At 47.3% G+C, this 26,034-nt stretch overlaps 1 protein-coding gene across 1 annotated transcript in view; it reads left to right on the top strand.

Annotated features, from left to right (window-relative positions):
• glis1a (GLIS family zinc finger 1a) overlaps nucleotides 1–26,034 on the top strand; it is a 587,387-nt gene that overhangs the window by 471,004 nt on the left and 90,349 nt on the right. The window contains exons 7-8 of the mRNA XM_072511301.1: nucleotides 7,127–7,268; nucleotides 9,870–10,038. Of these exons, the coding sequence (XP_072367402.1) occupies nucleotides 7,127–7,268; nucleotides 9,870–10,038 (311 nt within the window). The remainder of the gene's footprint in view (nucleotides 1–7,126; nucleotides 7,269–9,869; nucleotides 10,039–26,034) is intronic.

Here is a 26,034-nt window from a genome sequence, read left to right as displayed (position 1 = left end):
AATGTGGCGACTAGGGGCTTTTCACAGTAACTTCATTGAAGCCTACTTGTGACAATAAGCGATTTTCATTTCATTTCCAGGTAAATGGAGAGTATTCCATCACACTGTAGGTGAGTACAATTTTGCTGCTGCTGCTGATCCTCAGTGCCTCACGGATGCCAAGTCTTGAGTTACTAGATCTGTTCAACGTGTGTCCCATATAGCACAGTGGTAGTACTGCACAACACAATGAAGGGTATCCTCAATGTGAAGACAGATCACAAGGACTGTGCAGTGGTCACTCCTACCAATACTGTTACGCACAGATGCATCTGCGGCAGGCAGGTTGGTGAGAATGAGGTCACCATTTGTTTCCCTCTTGTTGGTTCACCAGTCTAGCAGCTATTTCCTTTAGGACTCGAGCAACTCCAACTCAGTCTGTGGTGGTACTGCTGAGCCACTCAGTGATGGATTTTGAAGTCCCCCACCCAGAGTATATTATGCGTCCTTGCTACCTTCGGTGCTTCCCCCTCATGATGTTCAACTAATTCATTGGCTGATGGAGTGTGTATGAGTGTGTGTGTGTGTGGGGGGGGGGAGAGAAGAGAGGAGAGGGGGCAGGGTTTCCATGTCCATGTTGACCTGATGCCATGTGGTGCCATGAGATGTAATTAATTATAATGCACTGGCAGCACAGCACGATGGAGCAGTGAGTAGCACTGTTGCCTCATGGCGCCGAGGTCCCAGGTTCGATCCCGGCTCTGGGTCACTGTCCGTGTGGAGTTTGCACATTCTCCCCGTGTTTGCGTGGGTTTCACCCCCACAACCCAAGAGATGTGCAGGCTAGGTAAACTAAATTGCCCCTAAATTGGAAAAAATGAATTGGGTACTCTAAATTTTAAAAAATAATAATTAATTATAATGCACTGAAATTCATGCCTGAATTCTTGATAGAAATTCTCGTTTTGCAAAGCTGTCTGCTAAACCCAAACCATTGCATGCAGGGCCAGCATTTATTGGCCATCCCTAATTGGCCTTGAACTGAGTGGCTTGCTAGGCTATTTCAGAGGGCATTTTAAGAGTCAACCACATTGCTGTGGATCTGGAGTCACATGTTGGCCAGACCAGGTAAGGATGGCAGATTTCCTTCTCTAAGGGACATTAGTGAACCAGATGGGTTTTTAGGAACAATCAACAATGGTTTCATGGTCATCATTAGACTTTTAATTCCAGAATTAAATTCAAATTTCACCACGTGCTGGGTGTCATGATATTCAAACACACACATCATGATAGACACACCAACAGACAAATCAGAACACACACCACCACAACCAATCACAGAAAGATATAAAAGCACAAACACAACACCTGGTGGTCAGTATTAGCTGGAGAGGAGGACCAGGACAGACCTGCTACACGACACACTCAGGGAGACAGCACGTGCAGAGTATCCAGAACGAACTGTATTATAAGAGTTAAAATAAAATAGAGTTGTACCACATACAACTGTGTTGGCTCATCTGTGCACCAGAGCACCCAACACCACATGGTACAGGAGTGGATCGATACCTGCCGGCATACCTCAGTGTACACAGACAACCAGCAGTGCCCAGGCAAAATGATAGAGCTCCCGGTTCCGCAGCCGCTCCAGTGCTACGGCGATCTCCGCGAAAACTGGCGGCGATTCCGGCAAGTGTTCGAATTGTTCCTGGTGGCAGCTGAACTCCAAGACCTAGATGATAGCGAAAAAATTGAATTTCTCCTCACCATTGCCGGTGCAAGGGCAAGAGAAATATTCACAAGGTTCAGGTTCTTCAGGAGGCAGCAAAGGTACGATTACCAGGCAGTCCTGGACAAATTCTCCAAGTACTGTGAAGAAAACGCAATCCAATCGGCAAGTAAAGGTAAGAAAAGCGGCAGTACTCATCTCGTGGCTGGGATCCCGGAGCCCGAATTCCCGGAGCCCGAATTCCCAGAGGCCGAAATCCCGGGCCTGAGAGAGGGCTGGGTCAAGGTCGGTGGCCATCTTGCTAAAGGTATCACGCTAGCACAGTTGCGCGAGCAGTGCGCAGAACCGGAAGTTTCGTTTGCGCATGCGCGAGATGCTGCGCATGCGCAGTCAAGAAAACGGCCATCGGTAAAGGAACAGCGATCTGAGCATGCGCAGTCGCTTCCTACGTGCTACATACCGAGCGTCAGGATGTCAGAGGCCCCAGACCGCACCAATTTAAAGGGGAAACGTCCCAAATCCAATTTAAAAGGGAAACGTCCCAAATCAAAAAAACAAAAATCTGTTAAAGCTGTAAAACAACCTTCCCTCACCTGGAATGACAGCACATTGCCGCAAATTGTCCCAGGAGATGAATTTGACCTCCGAAGAACCCTCCGACAAGCAGTTACCTACGCACAAGCCGATGATTCCGACCTCGAATACTTCGATGGCGATCTTTACAGTGTTTCCGGACCTCGCGAGCCCAATGATAGCTCCGTAGTCCTATACGACTATGACTCGGACGAACCTTTCGTGTTGCACATTGGCGGCCCCCACATTGAATCCGACGCAGATGCGGATTCATTTTTCGGATTTGAGGATCTTCAATCCAGCAGATATGACGTCCCAACTTATCAGTACCGGATGATGCTGCAGCCTGACATTAACAGACAGGGAGCGGTGCAAGCACACGGAGAGCGCCCTGCTGCCACACAGAGCGTGGTCCACGTCCCGCTCAACGTTCCCGACTCTATGAAAGAAGACATGCAAGACTCCAGAGCGCAGTCCTCGCATGAACCAGAAGTGACTCCAGTGTCACAAACCTCCACAGCAAGCTCGTGGACAGACTCCACAATTGCAGAAACGCAAGACTCCAGAGCGCAGTCCTTGCACGAACAATAAGTGACTCCAGTGTCACAAGCCTCCACAGGGAGCTCGTGGACAGCCTCCACGATAGAAGCAACGCAAGACTCCAGAGCGCAGTCCTTGCACGAACAAGAAGTGACTCCAGTGTCACAAGCCTCCACAGAGAGCTCGTGGACAGCCTCCACGATAGAAGCAACGCAAGACTCCAATGTGCGGTCCTTGCAGGAACAAGACCATGAGGGTCTAGCAACCTCTCCTGACCAACCAGCGGCAGACGATGCAAGTCTGCCATGCTCACGTGAACAGCAAGAAGGCTATAACAGCCTACCATGCTCCACTACACAGCAGCATGACCATGACGGTCTCTCATGCTACAATGAAGGGCACAGCGCTGAAGACTGTTCAAGCCCAACTGAAGACAAGCCAAAGGAATCGCCTCTTCCAAGCCCGAAGAAAAAAGGTTTATGCGCTGACCTTCAGGATCATTATAGCCGAACAGAGATTAATAATGCTGCACGGTCACAGAAGGATGCTGAGGATTTGCTAAAGAAATTAATTGAATGTTTAACTTGCAAGGAGCAGACTGAGAATTGCCAGTGTTTTAGTACGGATCGAAAAAATGGACAAGACATTGATCCTCAGGTAATGGAAATAACACAACCTGAATCATATCTACAGCAGGGACAAATGTCTCCCTTCAACACAACGCCGCAAAGTCCCAACTTCGGAGACCAGCAGTTAGTCAGTAATGACTCTTCAAACCTTGAGGGGAACATTAATTGCATTGAACCTATACACACTCCACTGATAAATGAGCAGAACATTGGAGCAAGAATCCTGAGGACACCGACATCGAGTAGCCAGATAACGAATTTAAAACCCGCAGCAGTTTCAAGTGAACCAAGTGTGCTTTCCACTAATGGTGAAGATGCAGATAAGGTCGACCCGATTATCCATTGTACCACACTAACCCCAGCCACACTAACCCCAGTGATTAAGCAGTTATGTATGGGGAGTATAATGTGGGCAATTGAGAACAGTAAAAGAGAGACTGTGACCATGCCAGTCCCAGCAAAATCAGACCCAGAGACCATGAAGGCATGTACATTAGACAAAGATACATATGAGGTAACTGAGAAGAAAATTGAAACGGAATGTTCTTTGGAAAATAGTACAATGTCGATAGAAACATTGGATCCTATATTCGAGACCATACATATGGGAGAATTTGGGGGTAATAAACAAGGTTCTGCAATGTCTGGGGGAAGATTTAAAATTCCAAAGAAGAAAAGCCCAAATGAAGGACAACGGCAAGACAATGACAGTCCACCGACATGGTGTGCACCACCAGATGAAAATTTACCCAACCCTAGTGAACAGCAAGCTGCTAATGAGGATCTATCCACGGGATGTGAGACGAGTGACGACAGCATCCCACTTCCCATGCAAAAGGTGCAAGGTGACAGACCTCGCCTAGTGCGTACCGAGGCACTCGACGATCACAGTGGGACCACTGACGACTGCGGTGGCGGCGCACCGCTTCCACCCTCGATGGCTCGAGCCTCTCCACTGGTTGGTGCATTCCTGCATGTTCCGACTCCAGAAGTGCAGCTTCAGGGAATCTCGTCTGCCTCCAGTGAACCTGTTGGGACTCCGGACGGGGAGCATCGACGGAAGGCAGACCGGACTCCAGATGGGGAGCAGCCAAGCGCCGACTCTGATTCGCGCACGCCAGACCTTGCTCCGGATGGGCGGTGTCGCGGCCTCGATGATGGCATGCTCAGGGTGACGGCGGATGCCACGGCGACAGGGAATGGATCGCGTGGCAGTCCCACTGGGTCGGCAGTGACGACCAGCACCGGCGGTCCAAGACGGACACACCAATTCGCGCCATCGCCAGACGTTGATACGAGCAACAATTCTCTCTCCAAGGCGACATGCTTCGACGTTTCTCTGCGGAGTCGCCCTTCCGGCACAGCAGGTGGCCGGAACCAGCGTGCACGGTCTCGGCCAACTTCCACATCTGGCACAGTCATCGCCTTGCATGATATTAGTGATGGTGCTACTTCGATGGCAACGACCCTTCGGCTACAAGATGCCGTCCACCACAAACATAAAAAGAAAAAAGACTCCACCTTGTTCCTGGCATGCAGGGCGGATGGATTGGTGCGTAGGCGCAATCAGCGAGCTTTGCACCGCCTTCCACGCTCGCAACTGAACCGTACGCACACGCCGGATCCTCCACTGGTTCCCAAGGATGACTTCGTGGAGATGCCACGGATCATGCCCCTTCCATCGCCACCAGAACCAAACCACAGCCAAGGCAACACTAACAAAGATGTTGAATGTTATATTTGCACGAATGAAAAACCAAGCACTGCACGAAGTACAACAAATGGAAAAGTAGAGACTTCGGCAACAGCATCACCTCCAACAGTCCAAGGTGAACCAGTGTGAACCCAAATCTCCACAGCTGAACCGGCCTGAGGACCAGCCTATTCTTGAGGCGGTCACCCATTAGACTGGACTTATAACGCTGTTCATACGTTCAAAAAGTCAAACACTTCTGTATTATAACCTGTTGTTGTTTATCGTTCCAGATATCGTCTGACCGGACCACTGTTCAAGTTGTTTTTTTTCTCGCATTCATGTTTTGTTATGGTACAACCTTGTTAGTGTGACGCACCCGACATCGCCCCATGTAAATAGTTACGTCATATACACACGCTGTACACAACACACGCACACACTCTTAGATACACTCACGACACGATTATATTTATAGCGACGTAGGCACATATCTTTGTAAAAAGGGGGGATGTCATGATATTCAAACACACACATCATGATAGACACACCAACAGACAAATCAGAACACACACCACCACAACCAATCACAGAAAGATATAAAAGCACAAACACGACACCTGGTGGTCAGTATTAGCTGGAGAGGAGGACCAGGACAGACCTGCTACACGACACACTCAGGGAGACAGCACGTGCAGAATATCCAGAACGAACTGTATTATAAGAGTTAAAATAAAATAGAGTTGTACCACATACAACTGTGTTGGCTCATCTGTGCACCAGAGCACCCAACACCACACTGGGAACCCAAGTCCCTGGAATTTCTTGTCCAGTGACAATATCACTACACCATTGCCTCCCCTATGTAGGGATTATTCCCCATCAATTCCCTAAAAAGAAGAGAGTTGGGAATTTATGATAAAGCATTTTTCAGAATTATTTTTCATTCTTTGTACTGTGTAATCTTTGGTGATATTAAGAAGTAATGTATCGTAAAATGTTGGGAGTTAGGGCAGGATGTTCCCCTGGCTCCGGAACTGCAACAGGTTTAAATGGATGTGATTTTCGTTGATTTGGCCAATTTATGGCCACAGGGTTACTTAATGTCTAATTAAGGACGGCGAGTGGGCACTCAAACCTGGAGGGTAATAAGAGGATGTCTTTCAAGGTAAGTGAGGGAGAGGTTGCCCCAAGATAGAGGTGCCCTATCTTAAAATTTAATAAAATTAAAGTTAAAAAAGGGTGGAGGGTGGGGGCAGGGTAGTCACTCCATGGAGTGGCATTTTGCAGTAGCTGAAGCCTGGCAGGCAGGGAGGGCCCTTAACTGCCTGGAGTGCTGGCTGCTCAGTCTGTCGCTGCACTGTTCCTCAATAGCTTTATGGACTCTGAGGCCAATTAGAAAATCCCAATTGGCCCCTGACAATAGGCTTTCACGGGCTTTCAGTTAGTTGAACCCGCTGCTTGTGGCTGGTTGCCCTGCTGCTTCTTCCTTTCTTGCCTCATTGAAAATGGCTCGGGGGTGGAATAGAGCTGGGGAACCAGCATGCCAACCGGTGGGACAAATGTCCGTGCCTGCTCACTTAAGTGCCCATCTCCATCAGGGAAATGTTTGACATTGGTAACACAATAGTAGTGCTCTGATGATTTGTTACTGTACAACACCCTACCACTTGAAATAATAGATCCATAAATGATAGTGAATGTAAACAACTTTACATCTCCCCAGCTGACTCAATTGCAACCAGCTAAGACCAGATCAATACTGGAATCTGCCTATTTTACTTTGTGATACAGTGGACCCACTGAACCATTTCAGAAGACCTGAGTGACTAATTCTAATTGAGTTGTATGTTCCCACAGTCAAGACATTGTTTGATGACAATGCCTAGAAATATTTAGACAATATGATAATATGCTACAGTGGCACCAGACATTTGTTGATGTAAGTATTTTCTACTTTTTCTTCCCTTTAATTTGAAGCTGCGTTCAGGCGCTGAACTTGAACCAGATATGATGAACGATTGCCTGACTATTCAGTCTCTTCAGCCAGTGACTTCACCGCGCAATATAATAAACAACAGCATTGGAAGAACTTTGGCAGTCAATCATGAGATATATCCAGGTGCGTTTTAATTATTTCAAAATAAAACTTCCTAAATCACATAAATTAGTCCCACACACAAACTAAGACAACCACAATGTTTTTGTCTAAATTGAGAAACCTGGCTGAGGTGTGGCCTGAGAACACAATATATCTACTTTCTGGAATTGTCTAATTTCTCACCTCTCTGCCTCTGGTGTTTTGCCTTTGAGATGTCCTGTGCATGAAGAATTTAACCTGTTGTTAATGCAGGATATCAACAAGGTTGAAAAGATAGGATAAATCAGTAAGTTTTCATTAGATGCTACCATGCTTGAGTTTTTAAAGACTAGATTGTGGGAAGATAGGAGACAGACAGGGATAGGGAGTTTGAGCTCCTGAGTCTGTGCACTTTATCAACTGAGCTGTCAGGGAGCTGACATTATACATTGGTTTAAAATAACCTGGAGATTTGTAGGAATGCAGCTAGTAGAGAAAGGAAAAAAAAGTAAATATTGTTTACAAAAATGTCATTCTGTGTGAGACATCAGAATAAGTCTCAATATTGTGTTGTGGAAGAAAAAGCAAGAGGCAAATTGTGACTCCTGTGTTTACATCTCTTGTAGATTACTGCACAGTGCACAATGCAAACCTCAAAAATTTCAAACTGCTTACTATCAGAGGTTACTCAGATCTTCCCCCCCCCTCTGTTCAGCTAGTGTGGCTTCATTTTTGGTGCCAGTATGTCTCCGATGCACTTTTTGGACCCCACTTGTTTTCTAAACTTGGCAGATACCATGGTGATAATCACAGGCATAACGTTAGCCAGTTTTTCTTTCACAAATGGGGCCAAACAGTGCACCAGTTATAATCTTGATTGATGATCCAAGTGTAGTACAATGATGTTGAATACATATAGAAATGTTCTTAAGATTGTGTAACACAGAGTCAATAAAATTAAGAGTTTCAACACTTAGTAACATATGTTATCTCTCGGATGAGACAACAGAAATTTATCCTGGTATTTACCAAAGTAAAGCAGCTAACTGGGTATAGGGTTAAAGATGAAGGAATGTCTAGGGAGAATATTTTTTGTTCAAAGTACTCAGTATTGTCTATTGAAAAATAAATAATTGACTGTAAAAAAAGTACCAATTATCTTAATGGGGAAGTTAATCTTCATGTGAGATCTCCCTGATAGTCGACCACTATGGTGATGCCAACAAAACTAATTCCTTTGCAACTGGGTTGTGATTTCAGTGAAGCCTAAGGCACTTGGAACTGGCCACTCCAGGAAAACAAGAGCTGCCTGTGTATATAGTATATTTTTCTGGTGGTATATATATTTCCGGGTCAGGCTCTAGATTGGCTTCTGGGTAGCTCTTAAATTATGATCCTTATTAAAATCACCAAAATGATGCAACATCACTATGCAAAGCCCAGTCCTTTGTCAGTGACATCCAGAGGTGGCCGGTCATAGTCATGAAAAAAGTGCAAGTTTGATGTTAAATATATTCATATTTTCTAGCAAATCCCCTATTATGTTGCTGACAGTTGGAAGACACATTTTGTTTCTAAGGGTAGTATCGTTATGCCATGTAATGAGGAATGCCTTATTCCATGCCGAAGAAGGAACTGGGTTTAGGTTAAGGCCAAAAGTCTTAATTTCTGCAAATTCTCAAATCAAGTAGAAGCTAATTGCTTTCTTTTTCTTTTTAAATACTTTTTGTTTACACCTTATCTATTATATTTTTATTTGTTTTATGCACAATAATGTCCAGATAATGTGCTTTTCTGACGTTGATTGAGGAATAAATATTGACCAGGATATAGAGGATAAATTACTCGCTCTTCTTCGAAAATAGTGTCACAAGATCAGAGCAGATAGGCCCTTAATGTCTTATCTGAAAGATGGAATCTCTGACAATGCAGTACATCGTCAAAAATTCACTGGAGTATCAGCCTTGATTTTTGTGCTCAGCCTTAGAGGACTTGAACCTAGACCCTTGTGACTCAGAGATGAGAGTGCTACCAACTGAGCTGAGTCTCTCAAAACAAATCAAAGCTAAAGATACTCTCTGTCAGCTTTTTCTTGAGATCATAACATGAAATTGAGCCTATTTACATTTAAGGGTAAACTTAACCCTTTTATAAAGTCTCGAAACCGACAGAATGGATTACACCCTAATTTTACCTTCTATAATGGGCAAATTAAGTTATTATTACTCCTATTAGAGAATCATAGAATTTACAGTACAGAAGGACGCCATTCAACCCATCGAGTCAGCATCAGCCCTTGGAAGGAGCACCCTACCCAAGCCCACACCTCCACCCTATCCCCGTAACCCAGGAACCCCACCTAACCTTTTTGGACACAAAGGGAAATTTAGCATGGCCAATCCACCTAAGCTGCACATCTTTGGACTATGTGAGGAAACGGGAGCACCTGGAGGAAACCCATGCAGACACAGGGAGAACGTGCAGACTCCACAGACAGTGACCCAAGTGGGAATCGACCTGGGGCCCTGGAGCTGTGAAGCAACAGTGCTACCCACTATGCTACTGTTTGTGAAGGAAAAAATACCGACCAGAATTGCTTCTTATTTTGATTCAATGCGCTGATACTTTTCTTTGTTTGTTTAGGGATGTATAGTTGCTCTCCCACGAGCCATAGTGGACCGGCAGCATCTGTTTTGTCATCTCTGCAACTTACCCGAAGTTCAACCTCTGATTGCCCTTCTATTGAAGGGGATTTGCGTAGTCCACATGGTCATCTTGCACAACTGCCGACAGTGGAGAATCCGAGACAAGGGTAAGGTTTACAGAATGCCTGCTAGTTTCAAGGCAGTACAGGGAACTAGAGTGTAGCCACAGCAGTCTGATGTGCAAACAAATAAACAGGGTTCACTTGTGGAAAAATATCATAAACAGCATGGTATAGCACAGCACGGTAGCACAGTGGTTATCACTATGGCTTCACAGTGCCAGGGTCCCAGGTTTGATTCCCGCTTGGGTCACTGTCTGTGTGGAGTCTCCAGGTTCTCCCCATGTCTGTGTGGGTTTCCTCCAGGTACTCCGGTTTCCTCCCACAAGCCCCGAAAGAAGATGCTGTTAGGTATTTTGGACATTCTGAATTCTCCCTCATGTACCCGAACAGGTGACGGAGTGTGGCGACTAGGGGCTTTTCACAGTAACTTCATTGCAGTGTTAATGTAAGCCTACTTGTGACAATACAGGTTATTATTACTGACAATACAAATAAACAAGATACCAGGTTTCATCCCTGGTCAATGCTGTTAGTTGATATGAACTCTGGAACAGCAAGGGACTACAACCAGGAGGTTCCTGATGGTTTTCTGGTGTCAATTCTCAGAAAGTGTTTTGCATATGTGTGGTGGCTCAGTTGTGGTGTCCTGTTTCATGGCAAAATTGCAATTTGCGACTATGTCACCTGCCATTTAAATACTTCACTGCAGTCAACAATTGGTCAGGATCTTTGTTAAAATTAGCTACCCCTCCTTTTAAAAAAAAACCTGTCAACCTTTTCTCATAACTTAGATTTCTGATCCTTGAATAATTTTAGATGTTCAGCTCTGTATCTTCTCAGGAACAAAACAGTCCTTTGAGTAGTTTACCGGGTCAGAAAAATGGGGACCCAGGCAGAAAATCTGGAGAGAATCGGGAAGCGCGCCCCTTGCTGGTGACATCACGAGGTCCATCAAGGGCGGGAACCTCATTTTATTAGATTTCAATATCATTAGCCAGTCCCTCCGCTACCTGTTCCCCTTCACTGAATATTCAAACCTCACTGACGTGACGCCGGCAAGGATTACAACAGATTTTGAAAGATGAGATTCAATCGATGGTGTCCCTCTGGGGGCGCAAAGGTAAGTATAGCCCCCGAGGTGAGAGGAGCATGCCCAGGCAGTGCCAAGGGGCAGTGCCAGGGAGAGCCCTCATTGAATTCAGCAGGGTTTCCGGTTTTGTGTGGTGGGTGGGGGGAGGGAGCAGGCTGTGAGGATGGGAAATTGCAGGCATGGGGGGTAGTGGGCATTGAGAGGGGGAGCGCCAGCGATACTTTCGCTGTGGTGGTGGGGGGGGAGAACCCCTGATAATTCTGCAGTGGTGGAGGGGGAGCACCTGATGCTTGTCCAGAGTGGGCAGCCCCTGAAACCTCCGTGGTGGCGGGACGTGAGGGGAGTCCACTTCAGTGCTTATTACAGTATCCTTTAAAGATGGAGCCCTGATCTCTGTGGAGTATGTTGAAGTAAGTGAACTGAGAAGCCTGCCAGAGTGACAGCGTAAACCCCTCCCAATCATTCGGTTTACTCACAGAGGCTCAAGATCTGGAGGGAAAACTGGTTGGTGCAGCTGGAAAGCTACCTGCGGGTTTTCAGTCTGAATCCGTCACTTAGAAAAACTATGGTAAGATTCCCCCCTTTGTATTCCTTTATTTGGAATCTGAACATCACTTTCACAACAATTCTAACTACCTCTTTGATTTGTACTCTACCTCTTTGCAAATGCAGCTCAAAGCCTCATTTGGCCTTTTCATTACAGCTGGTGTGAACTTTGTTGATCATATGAAGTTCCCTACGTCAGGACTTCGGGAGTGACCATGGTGTGAGTGGTCGCACATTTGGTGGCTCCCACTGAAGGTAGAATTGTTTGGTCCCTTTCACCCGAAATAGAGTGTGTTTGCTGGTACGAAGTGCATGAACAGTGAAAGTTAGGGGGCGGGATTCTCCGTTGCCCAACGCCGAAATCGGGAACGGCGATCGGGCGGAGAATGGCTCCCGACGCCGGAATCGGGGCAGGCGCTGGTTTGACGCTGAGTCGCAATGCTCCACCCCCTTACAATTCAGTATCATTGGGACATGCGCCACAGGGTGTGTAGGCGTGCGCGGCTGCAACTTGTCAGCCCTGCGCATGTGCAGCACGGGACCTGGCGATTCTCCGACCGTTTTCCGCACATTCCTTCGGCGGTGCAACCCCTCACCGGTAGCAGAATCAGTGAGGGTTGCGCGCGAACTTTCCCGTCATGAAACATCACGGATCTTACGTTGCCGTCGGTACTTCGCCTCGGGAACGGAGAATCCAGCCCAGGATTTCTCCTCCGGTGTGTCCGGATTATGGCTTATCGAACAAGAGTGTAACGAGCAAGGGGGCTGTTCGGAAGGACTATCGAAGTGTGACAGAGGGAAAGATTGCAGAGGGCTCTGGGGCGTCGGCGACTGACGAAATAGGGTGTGGGGCAGTTGGTTAAGGGGAGGTGGCGGCAGACATCTTGGGGAGGCCGAGAGGGTGAGCGAGGCGTGGACCTGGGAGAGCTGTTTACAGAGGGGTTATGGCTGATCGGGGGGGGGGGGGGGGGGGGGGTTGGAATATTACATGGAACATTCAGGGGTTGAATAAGCCAAGGGACTCAAGTTTAAGAGGTCTTGCGTTTTCGCACATTTAAGGAGTTTGGAGGTGGTTGTGGTGTTTCTTCAGGAGATGCATTTGAAGGTGGGGGACCAGAAGAGGCTGAGGAAGGGCTGGGTGGGACAGGTATTCCATTTGGGGATGGATATAAAGACGAGGGTGGTGGCAGTGTGGATCAATAAGAGGACGGCTTTTGAGGTGGGGAATATAGTGATGGACCCTGTGGGGTAGATTTGTGATGGTGAGTCGGAGGTTCGAGGGGGTGCCCTTGGTGCTGGTGAATGCGTATGCCCCAAATTGGGACGACGTGGAATTTCTGAGGCGGGTTTTGGCAAAGATTCTGGACCTGGATGCACCAGCTGATTATGGGTGGGGGGATGATTTTAATATGGTGCTGAACCCCAGGCTGGACCGGCCGTGTCCCAGGTCTCTGAAGGTGTCAGCCATGGCAAAGGAACTGTTAGGGTTTATGGAACGCATGAGAGGGGCGACCTGTGGCGTTTTGAGAGGCCGAGGATGAAGGAATTGTCGTACCTCTTGCACACCTCTCGGGTGTACTCCCAGATTAAAATCTTGTCCTGGATAAGGCGCTGTGGGCGGGGATGTTTAGATCAGAGTATTTGGCGACTGTGGTGTCTGACTATGTGGCATACACATAAGTACAGTCCCCGGCATTACTGCCCTGGCAGTACCCCGACACTGCTCCCAGCACTGATCTTTCACTTCCTCCAGGTGCAGTGACAAGGGGCACTGCCAGGGTTGGTGGCCATGAGGGAGGGGCCAGGGGTTCCAGAGTGGTGGAGGAGGTGTCCATGATGGGGTGGAGGTTTGTCTGTTCTATTTTTATCTTCTTTACATCAGGATGCCCTTTAAAAAAGGTGCTTCGATCTGTCAGGAGCCAAGGTTGCTGATGGGGTGAGCACATTGTACAGCTGGTAGGCTACCTCCGCTGTTCCTGCCGAGTTTACATTTAGACAAAAATGAGAACATTCCTCTCCAGGGGCGAGATTCTCTGCTCTCCCCACAGCGTGTTTCTCACCGGCGGGAGGCAGCCCACCATTGGCTGGCGGCGGGATCTTCTGGTCCCACATCTGTCAATGGGATTTCCCATTTAATTCACCACAAGCATCCAGGAAGCCGCAGCAGCGGAGCGCCATCGGGGGGAACCGAAAGATCCCGCCGGGATGAACAGAACATAGAACATACATTGCAGAAGGTGGCCATTCGGCCCATCGAGTCTGCACTGACCAACTTGAGCCCCACTTCCACCCTATCTCCGTAACCCAATAACCCCTCCTAACCTTTTTGGACACTAAGGGCAATTTATCATGGCCAACCCACCTAACCTGCACGTCTTTGGACTGTAGGAGGAAACCGGAGCACCCAGAGAAAACCCACGCAGACACGTGGAGAACGTGCAGACTCCGCACAGTGACTCAGCGGGGAATCGAACCTGGGAACCTGGCGCTGTGAAGCCGCAGTGCTAATCACTGTGCTACCGTGCTGCCTGAAGGTCTCGCCCCATGTTTTTAATATTTTATAGAAATGTGTTTTGTAATATATCTACTTTTAGTAGATTACTTTATGACTGGGAACAGCCAACTCAAATGGAATCGAGACCAAAACCTATACCGCATAGCTATGTAAATAGGGTAACTTGAGTTTCCTTTCCTTGGTGCCTGTTACATTGGAAGAAACATTACATGACAATTGTAAAGACATGGGAAGTGTCAGCTTTCGCACCTATTATACCATAGTGGGATGTGCTACAAGTGCCTGTTTGGAAAACAATTAGTCTGTTTAAAGCTAGAGAACTAACAAATTGCTTCTCACGATGTCTTTGTTGTAAAAGATTTGAATGTTTACAAACTTGATTACCATGCTATGAAAAGGAAATATAATTAATTATTTGGAACTGTTATTATATCGGGGGTGACATCAGCTTTTTCAGCCAAGGGCAATGTTCAGAGCCTTGTCTGCAGAGAGGTAATTAGTGGAGCCTTTTCCCTATTTATTATGTCATGTTCAAATGTTTCAGTAAGGATGCAAATTACTTATGGTGCACCAGAAACCCAATAAAGGCATCTAGATTTTACAGACTAAAAATCGGGGTGCGGAGAAATGCGATTAATCTGTGCCTGTTTGAAATATTGCAGGTGGGGCGCAAACGTTCTGCTGCTTGCTAATTTTGATAAAATAAAATGATAGCAGTCTGTAGCTTTGTGCTGAATGCACTGTTGAGTGGTTGCACACCTCGACAGGGGACCCAAGTTCATGCGAGGTTGAACCACTTAAAACTCTGGCAGGCCTGCCAGGGGCTATGGAGTGGTGAGGTTCTCTCTGTATAGTAAAGGGTTAACACCAGAAGCATAAATGATGTTGGATCACCTGACTGAGAGAGGTAAGAGAGATTTGGAAGAGGGAGGAGCTCCAACCTTGTGGAGGTCTAAATGTGTAAATATTTTCTGTGAATGAATAGTTATGGTTAAAGAGACCACAAACTTTTGGAAGACTAGATAATCCCTAACAGCCCATCTAAACTACACAACAAAACACCCTCCTACTCAGGCATGCTGTGCCCAGTGGGGGACCTGTTGATGGAATAAACCCTCACCCTTTAAACCTTTCTCTCAAACCTCTCCCCGCCCCCCTTCTTGTCAGGGTCTGTCTGACTGGCCCCAGTGAGGCTGCTCTACTTAGCTGTGGTTCGGGGCTCCATCACTGTTCCTCTTTTTAGGTCTGCTGCTGTAGCCACTTTCCCTGGTAGTGCTGCTTGTAAAACAGCTGGATTATCTGAAGACCAGTTTGAGTGGCTGAAAATTGCAGCCAATTGGAGTCAAATCTGCACTACACACTGACTGAAGTCACCATTTGTCTACTCTGCCACACGCTTCCAACATTCGTGTTAACGTCTTCATCAAGTTGGCAAGTCGTGCTGGAAGTGAGTGTGAATGGTGCAGATACCACATTTTATCAAAATGGCACTTTTACTGCTGCTTTGGCGCTCCATTTTGTGGCCTAATTGTTTTCAAAGAAAATAATTATTTGAGGTATTGTAACACAAATCTGCCTGATTTGTTCCTCTTCTATTAATTTTCACCCCTCCATAGACTTGATTTGTAGTTTGGTAGCCTGAGATATAATCTGACTATAATCTGTGTGATTTGTTTGTCAGCCAGCAACGTGACAAGGTTATGGGAATTGTCATGATATCCACATCAGCATATCACGTGCAATCACACACACACTGATGGACAGGCAGGTGGACCAACCAGCACACACATAACATCGCAGCCTATCACCAGTGAGAGCACATGCACTATAAAACAGGGAACACCACAGTTCCCGCTCATTCTACCAGGAGATAGCTCAGAGCACAGAGCTCACAGCGCGCCACTCAGACATAGACCATGTGCTGAGTGCTTCACTAAGATAGTGATAGGGCTGGGTCCACAGGTTAGCTGGAGAAGCACGTACCCAAGCCAGTAGTTAGTTGTTACCGTTGTTTAGACAATAAAACAGAGTTGTACCATATACAGCCGTGTTGGACCATTTGTGCATCAGAACTCCCAACACGACATGATACCAGTAGTGGACGCTAACCAGCGACTGTGAGACCTACCTGCACCCTTTCGGAAATCTGCCATCCTGCTCCATGGAAAACATCAGCCCGCCGCAGCCGCTCCGGATCGCTGGAAATCTCGGCGTAAACTGGAAGCTGTTTAAACAGCGCTTCCAGCTCTTCCTAGAAGCCACAGACAGGGAGAATGCATCGGACACCAGGAAGATCGCCCTCATCCTCTCCACGACGGGGCAACACGCCATCCACATCTATAACTCCCTGGCATTCGTGGAAGGCAAGGACAAAACAAAATATAAGACGGTGCTTCTGAAGTTCGATGAACACTTCAGCGTGGAAGTCAATGAGAGCTTTGAGAGGTGCCTATTCCAGCAGTGCCTGCAGGGTAAGGATGAGCCTTTCCAATCTTACTTGACACACCTCCATATCCTTGCGCAGTCCTGCGGCTATGGGGCCACCTCCGACTCCATGATACGGGATCAAATAGTTTTTGGGGTCATTTCGGACACCCTACGCCAACAGCTCCTTAAAATAAAGCACCTCACCCAAGCGACTGCCATCGAGACCTGCATCCTCCATGAGAACGCGACCAGCCAGTACTCCCAAATCCAGGCGGCCGTAACGGCACGGCACGGGTCTTACGAGGCGGAGCAGGTCTAGTCGATCGAGTTCCTCGCGGCCCGGACGAGGGCGGCCATTTCGCGCGCTTTCCGAGGCCTCCCGCGCTTGTACGCGCCAAAAGAGGGGATGTTGACGCAGAGGGACGTGATGCGCAGGCGCGCTCTACGCAGGAGCGCATGCGCGGTGGCGCAACGAACGCCATACGTCACGACGTGAGGCATCTGTGGCTCCGCCCACTTAAAGCAGCAATGTCCGGCAAAAACGCGACAATGCCTTCCATGTGGCCGAATGGGCCACTATGCTGCCTGCTGTCGAGCAGCTCAACCTGCCAACTCCCAACAATTCCACCAGCCTAGCAGGAATGTGCGGGCGATTCAGCCCCCCTACACTGAGTCATATCCAGATAGTATGCAGACCAGCGATACTGAAGACAGGGAGCCCTTCCACGTTGCGGTAATCCACAAGAACCGGATGTCCCCAAGTCGGAACCACCAACCGCTGCCAGTGCACAGCATTGATCCGGGCGATGAGTGGTGTGCCACCCTAACGGTCAACCGATCCCAGATCACATTTCGCCTGGACACTGGTGCCTCCGCCAATCTCCTCGCATGGTCAACCTTCCAGACCTTGAAGGTCAAACCACCGATTCTGCCATCCCACTGTCAGCTGGTTGACTACAATGGAAACATCATCCCGGCCACGGGGTCCTGCCAGCTCTATGTTACACACAACTCACACAAAGCCACATTATCATTTGAAATCGTAGGATCCTCGAAGGACTCTCTGTTAGGCGCACAGGCGTGCAAGATCCTCCACCGCATTCAGCGGGTACACACTCTGTCTCCAGAAGGCACGTCCGATTTCCCAGATGCAGACTTTAGGGCGCAGCTCCACTCACTTCTCGCGCACAACCAGGAGGTTTTCGAGGGCATGGGCACACTGCCCTACACGTACAAAATACGGCTCAAACCGGACGCCACCCCGGTTATTCACCTCGTAGGGTCCCAGCACCACTCAAGGACCGCCTCAAGCAGCAGCTGCAGGACCAAGGAGTGCTTTCCCGGGTCACGGAGCCAACGCCATGGGTCAGCTCCATGGTGTGCGTCAAGAAGCCCTCCGGCGAGCTCCGGATCTGTATCGACCCAAAAGATTTGAATCACAACATTATGAGGGAACACTACCCCATACCCAAACGAGAAGAAATCACGAGCGAAATGGCTCGGGCAAAAATATTCACCAAGCTTGATGCGTCAAAGGGCTTTTGGCAGATTCAATTGGATCAGTCCAGCAGGAAGCTGTGCACTTTCAACACCCCATTTGGCAGATACTACTACAATAGGATGCCATTCGGCATCATTTCGGCCTCCGAAGTGTTCCATCGCATCATGGAACAGATGATGGAGGGCATCTAAGGGGAACGCGTCTATGTAGACGACGTTATCATCTGGTCCATCACACCACAGGGGCACATCAGTCGTCTCCAGCGTGTCTTTGCACGGGTACGGGATCAGGGCCTGCGCCTTAACCAAGCCAAGTGCTCTTTTGGCCAGACTGAGCTAAAGTTTTTGGGGGACCACATCTCCCGGTCGGGTGTGCGGCTGGATGCCGACAAAGTGGCAGTCATCGCAGCCATGCAGCAGCCGTCAGACAAGAAGGCAGTGCTGCGCTTTCTCGGGATGGTCAACTTCCTGGGGAAGTTCATTCCTAACCTTGCTTCGCACACGACTGCTCTTCGCCACCTGGTCAAAAAGACAACGGAATTCCAGTGGCTGCCCGCACACCAGAGTGAATGGGAGGAGCTCAAGGTTAAGCTCACCACCGCCCCGGTACTGGCGTTCTTCGATACCACATGGGAAACAAAGATCTCAACTGTCTGGCATTGGGGCGGTACTCCTGCAACGGGACGACACCGCATCATAGGCTCCGGTCGCCTATGCGTCGCGGGCCATGACCCCCACAGAACAGCGCTATGCGCAGATTGAGTAACAGTGCCTAGGCCTGTTGACTGGCATCGACAAGTTTCACGATTATGTATATGGTCTTCCGCAGTTCACTGTGGAAACCGACCATCGCCCCCTGGTCGGCATCATTCAGAAGGACCTCAACGACATGACCCCTCGCCCAACTTGTCTACATCCCGGGGAAGGATCTCATCCTCTCAGATGCTCTGTCCAGGGCGGTCAACACACCGCCCGACTCTGAGGGGTTCGTTTGTCAGGTCGACGCACAGGTAGCTTTCACATCGGCCATTCTGCCGGCCACTGATGCACGTCTGGCCCACATTCGCCGTGAGTCGGCGGCTGACCCCCTTCTACAAAGTGTGATGCGGAAGGGTGGCTCAAGGGGCAGTGCCCACAATTTTACAACGTCCGGGACGACTTGGACATCATTGATGGTGTCCTCTTGAAGTTGGACCAGATCGTGATCCCACACAGCATGTACCGGCTTGTCCTCAAACAACTGCACGAAGGCCATCTCGGAGTTGAAAAGTGCAGGCGGAGGGCCCCGAGAGGCTGTGTACTGGCCGGACATCAGCAACGACATCGCCAACATGGTGCTCAACTGCCCCACCTGCCAGAGGTTTCAGCTGGCGCAACCCCCTGAGACCCTTCAGCCCCATGAGTTGGTTACGTCCCCCTGGTCGAAGGTGGGCGTGGACCTCTTTCATGCGCTCGACAGTTACTACATTATTCTTATTGACTACTTCTCAAGTTACCCGGAGGTCATACGCCTGCACGACATGACATCATCAGCTGTCATCCAGGCATGCAAAGAAACTTTTGCTCGCCATGGAATTTCGCTCACCGTCATGTCTGACAACGGGCCTTGCTTTGCGAGTCAAGAATGGTCTTCCTTTGCCACTTCATACAACTTCACACACGTGACGCCCAGTCCCTTGCATCCTCAGTCAAATGGCAAGGCGGAAAAGGGCGTCCACTTTGTGAAGCGGCTCCTCTGCAAGGCTGCTGATGCTGGATCTGACTTCTGTTTAGCCCTGCTGGCCTATCGCTCGGCCCCACTGTCCACGGGCCTCTCGCCAGCCCAGCTGTTGATGGGTCACATGCTCAGCACCACTGTGCCGTCCATTCATGTTCCTGACCTCGACCACGCTCCAGTATTGCGAAGGATGCAACAACAGCGTGCTCAGCAGAAGGTGGCACATGACGCTCGGGCGACTGATCTTCCTGCCCTGGCGCCTGGAGACAACGTCCGCATACACCTACCGGAGGGTGGCTGGTCAGCAACCGCCGGGGTTCTCCGCCACGTGGCTTCCCACTCATTCCTGGTTCATATGCCTGATGGCTCTATTCGCCGCCGTAATCGGCGGGCCCTTCGTCTGGTTCCGCGCTCGCTACGAGATCATGCACTGGTGCCATGCCCTCCTGTTGTCCCTGATGTCGACTTTGTTGAGCTTCCTGCCACTCTGCCTCTTCCTCTCTCGCCCGTGGCCAGGCCCATTCTTCAGCCGGTGGATCCTGACCCACCCTTGAGGCGGTCAACCCAAATTCGTCGCCCACCTGAGAGACTTGACTTATGAGCCTGTTAGCACATTGGACTCACGGAATTGTTTTACAGTACTGTTAACGAGTTTTTTTTTCTTGTCGTTCATTGTTCCAGAGGTTTTCTCTCGTCGTTTGTTGATTGCATTTGTTCTGTTATTGGTACAACTTTGTTGTTCTGTTGCACCTGACACCTTCCTCTGTATATAGTTTAGCCTCATATACATGTTGTAAATATTGCACACACATACTCAGATGCACTCAGTACACATTTCTATTTATTATCATGTAGGCACATATCCTTTGTGAAAGGGGGGGATGTCATGATATCCACATCAGCATATCATGGTGCAATCACACACACACTGCTGGACAGGCAGTTGGACCAGCCAGCGCACACAACATCGCAGCCAATCACCAGTGAGAGCACACGCACTATAAAACAGGGAACACCACAGTTCCCGCTCATTCTGGGTCCACAGGTTAGCTGGAGAAGCACGTACCCAAGCCAGTAGTTAGTTGTTACCGTTGTTTAGACATAAAACAGAGTTGTACCATCTACAGCCGTGTTGGATCATTTGTGCATCAGAACACCCAACACGACAGGAATAACCTATTATTTTTTGGTCAAATGATTCATTGTTTGCCCTACAACTCACTATCCTACATACCTCACACACAAGGACATGTTTTGCATTAGAGAGAAAATAGGTTTGTCTGCGAAAGCATTGGACAAGCGAAGAACTATCTGGAGTGTGCTAGCATTATTATACCTTCTCGGTGTCTGCTCTTATGTTCTTGTCTAACCATTATTTGTAGGTTTGCATTGTTTTCCTCTTTGTCTTTTCGACCTTGGTGCTTTTTTTTTTAGGGTTTGGCTCTTCACTGAGGTTTCTCAATAATTATAATACGTGGATCTCTTCCTTGATCAGGACACTCCAGAATAACTCAGTGAAAAAATATGGCACTCTGTGTGGAATAAAAAGTATTTATTTTTTAATCAAAGCAGTGAAAAGGAACTTTCTGCCATTCAAGTGAAGCCCTTGGTCTGGTTGATGTACTCAGCAGCTGTCTTGCATAAACAAACAAAAGAAAGCATCAGGCAGGGAAAATCAGTGGAACCATATAGTAGCGATGCTTCCTTCCAAAAGGTTCCCTACTCCAAGTGCTGTATTGTATTCTGGGAGAGTTTAAAAAAACAGATCAGAAATCCAAGACCAATGGTGGTGGGGGGGGGGATCTGGAAAAGTCCCTTTATTCCTGCTCAGTGATTGAAATTAACTCAGGGGACTGCATTGAGCACGACTAGAATCAGTATCAACCTCTTGCATGATGCAATCTCAGCCTCATCCAGGAACCTGTCCATCTTTCTCTTGAAGGTACACAGTGAATCAGCACCCACCTTACAAGCTGGCATTTTGTTCCATGGGTCAACTGTTCTTTGGGTGAAGAAGATCTGCCTAACATCTAACCAATGTTTCCCCTTTCCTGATTTATACGCTTGACCCTTGATCCTCCCCAACCTTATCTAATTGAAATAATCTGTATTTAATTTAGTTACTTCATTATTTTAAAAACCTCAATCAAATCCTTCCTGAGTCTATGCTTCTCTCAAACGTACAGATCAGTTTCTTAAGCCTATTTAGGTAGCTAAAGGTTTAAAGGGAATCATTGTTGTGGCCCTCCTCTGAATCATTTCCATACAGGAAAGAATTATTATAATTGCATAATTAAATACATACTATTATGGTACTTCTATCAAGTCGTGGTTGCAGGTTTTTTCACAGATGGGACCCTACAAAATTCCAATGTGCCTTTCAATTATTGATTAAATCCTGTTGAGATAAATGGCTATTTCAAATTGAGCAGACAAAGTCACAGGTCCAGTCCTTGATCGATATTAAGTATCTGCTCTGGACTTGAGTAGTGTGCTGTGTTTCACTTAGAAAGCTGCTGGGCTAAGTGGCGGGTGTGTGGGGGAAAAAAATATATAAATTAAGGTTCCCACTCACAATTGCTATCCAGTGACCTGTGGTGTAACATGCACATCGGTGAAGAAAGTTTCAAACTCACTTATTGTTTGCCATTTACAGTCAAAAAGGCTATCAGTGGTAATTTGGGGAAGGGGTACAAGACTGTTTAAAAGAAATAGAAGAGCATTGAAAGATCAGCCCTAGGCTAAGCTGGGTACAGAACATAATTGACAGAGGTTCCAAATTTCGATTTAACAGTGTCAGGTTCTATGGTGCGGCACCTTTGCCAAAGTCAATATGGCATGCAGGGCTTGTTGCTCCCAAATGGTTATAACTAGGACAATTTAAACATTTTTACAAAATTGTTGAGCTTGCTTGGAAACGCAGCACTAGGATCCTGACTGCATTACCAAATTTGTTTACACTGGCTAGATGGAGAAGCTTACAGTGATGGTCTTCATGATGCACGATGAATACAGCAATTAGGAGACAGGCATGCCAATTAGATTATGCAAACCTAAAAATGAAAAGGATTACATATTTTCAAGAAAATGTATTTAGATAGTCATATTAGTTTGTTTGATTAATGAAAAAATATGACAAAAACTGAGAAGCAAAAGGTTTATGGCAAAAAAAATGATTGTTTTTGCATCAGTATGTTAAAGAATTTAATAAGCGAGATTCAGTTTTCATAAACTTTTTTAATTACAGTGGAGATGCAGAATGACCTGCCGGTAAATGTCTAATAATGAGTAGCAAATCTACTCTGGTCAATCAGAAATTAGTTAGAATTTAATGTAATGTTAGCAATGATAAGATACATCAATTGCAATGTTTAGAGTAGACAATGTGATGAAATAATTGAAAAAATAAATAGAATGCAGCGTTACAAAGACATAAAAGAGGTATCGCTGCAGCATTATAATGGGCTGGACTTTGCTATAATAGTAACAGCAAACGTATCAACACTCATTGTTATTACAAGGTAAATCTGTTGTAAGTCCGGTTGAGATCATCTAATGTGGGGGACAATAAGAGCGGGGAAGCCCGCTAGTTAGATGTAAATATATGGCAATGGGGTTCAAACTCCATTATGTCATTGGTGGGGGTAGGAACAATCAGAACAAGAAAGCCCACAGTGTAAAAGCCATTTCGGGGCTCCCTTTGGATTCTCTGACCCCACTGGTTTTCTGTCTGCTGAAAACAGGGGCGGGGAATCCCAGTCAAAAAAGTTGCAGCAGTAGAAGAACAGAGAAGGCACATTTCAAAGGAGCTGTGGGTGTAATACAGTTAAAAGGGAAAGAAAGCAGAAGACAAAGCGGGGATTGTGAAATTAAAAATTCCATTGCTATGCTTCAGTTTTGGCAAAGTCAACCAGGCAGTTTCATGAGGTTTATTAAAGAAATCAGCTAAAAGAGTCTGAGGAATCTGTATCAAGATTGTGTGAGCCTAGCTGGAGTGTGCTATTTGAGTGATCACTGAAGTGGAACTACGGCTGCAGGTAATTCAAGGACCAAATCCATTGTGTGAGAAAAATTAGAATTCCAATGTACCAAACGTCTGTAAGATTGTATGTGGTGCCACATTTGTATGGGGAATGATGCAAAAGCTTCTAATCTCTTGAACCTGCTATTCTATGTGTAATTTATAATTTGTACCGACCATAATTTTCTTGTTAATTAATTTCACGTCAGTGGGGTTTACAACAGGTCTTGATGAATGGGGAACTGGTGAAGAGAACCCGTCAAGGGCGCACAGGTAAGTACAGCCCCAGAAGGGAGAGGGTTATGCTCAGACAGAACCCTAATAATACCCCATGGCGCAGGGGACAGTGCCAGGTGGCAGGGCCGGAGAGGGGTCTTCTGTTGGAGTTGTGTGTGGTGGGGGGGGTGTTCCCCATGTCCGTGGAGCGTGTTCCCCTGTCCGTGGGGCGGGGTCCCCGTGACCATCAAGGGGGGGGGGGGTTCTCCTTGTCTGTGGGAGGGATTCTTCTGGTTATTTATCTTTGAACAAAAGAACAGAACTCAAGGGGTGAGATGATATGAGAGTGAGTGCTCTTGACCCGGTGTGGCATCAAGGAGCTTTGGCAAAGTTGAAGTCTGCAGGAATCGGGGGAAAACACTCCATTGATTGGAGTCATGTATAACACAAAGGAAGATGGTTGTGATTGTTGAAGGTAATCATCTCAATCTTAGGACATTGCTGCAGGAGTACCACAGAGTAGTATCCTAGGCCCAACCAACGTCACCTGCTTTTATCAATAACCTTCCTTCCATGATAAGGTCAGAAGAGGTGGTGTTTGCTGGTGACTGCACAATGTTTACTGTCATTTGCAAGTCTTCAGACATTGAAGCAGTCCATGTCCAGATACAACAAGGCTTGAATAACATTCAGGCTTGGGCTGATAAGTAGCAAGTAACATTCATGTCACTTAAGTGCCAGGCAATGACCACCTCCAACAAGGGAGAATCTAACCACCTTCCCTTGACACGCAATGTTGAATTTCCCACATCCTCGGGGTTACCATTGACCAGAAACCTAACTGAACTAGCCATATTAATACTGTGGCTACAAGAGCAGATCAGAGGCTTGGAATTCTTGGTGAGTAACTTCCCTCCTGACTCCTCAAAGCATGTCCACCATCTACAAGGCACAAGTCAGGAGTGTAATGGAATACTTGCCTGGACGAGTGCAGCTCCAACAACATTCAAGAAGCTCAACACCATCCAGGACAAAGCCTGCTTAATTGGCACCCCATCCACTACTTTAAACATTCACTCCCTCCCCCACTGACGCACAGTGGCAGCAGTGTGTATAAGATTAACTGCATCGACTCACCAAGGCTCTTTCAAGAGCACCTTCCAAACCTGCAACCTCTAAGACCCAGAAGGACAAGGGTTGCAGATGCATAGGAATACATCTCCCATAAGTTTCCCTCCAAGCCCCACACAGTCCTGATTTGGAACTATATCACTCTTCTTTCAGCCTCTGGATCAAAATCCAGGAAATCCTTTCCAAGTAGCACTGTGGGTGAGCTGCATTTGGACTGCAGCAGTTCAAGAAGGTGGCTCACAAGCACCTTCTTTGGGGCAATTCAGGCTGGGAAACAATTGTTGGCCTTGCTAGCAATGCTCACATCTCATGAAAGAATAATTTGTTTTTTTTAAATCTGTTAATAAATGTAGTTGTCAGCTTTTCAGTATCAAACACACATTGAGGATCTAAATAGGCCCTATTAGCAGCACAGTAGCATAGTGATTAGCACTGTGGCTTCACAGCGCCAGGATCCCAGGTTTGATTCCCTGCTGTGGGTCACTGTCTGTGCGGAATCTGCACGTTCTCCCCGTGTGTGCGTGGGTTTCCTCTGGGTACCCCAGTTTCCTCCCACAGTCCAAAGATCTGCAGGTTAGGTGGATTGGCCATGCTAAATTGCCCTTAGTGTCCAAAGAGGTTAGGGGGGGTTGTTGGGTTAGGGGGATAGGCTGGAAGTGAGGGCTTAAGTGGGTCGGTGCAGACCCGATGGGCCGAATGGCCTCCTTCTGCATTGTATGTTCTATGTTTTATTTCAGTCTATCTCTGAGCCAGAATGTTTTACACTCTTAGAGTTAAGATCTTAACAATAATTTTGAAGTGAAACTGACTAAAAACACTTTTTAAATTCATTCTCCAGCTTGTTTTGAAATAATTTGCAAAGCCAAAAATAACTCGGG

This window comes from Scyliorhinus torazame, chromosome 7, assembly GCF_047496885.1.
Source record: "Scyliorhinus torazame isolate Kashiwa2021f chromosome 7, sScyTor2.1, whole genome shotgun sequence".
NCBI lineage: Eukaryota > Metazoa > Chordata > Chondrichthyes > Carcharhiniformes > Scyliorhinidae > Scyliorhinus > Scyliorhinus torazame.
Note: the sequence above shows the minus strand (reverse complement) of the source record. Positions and strands in the feature narration are given on the sequence as shown.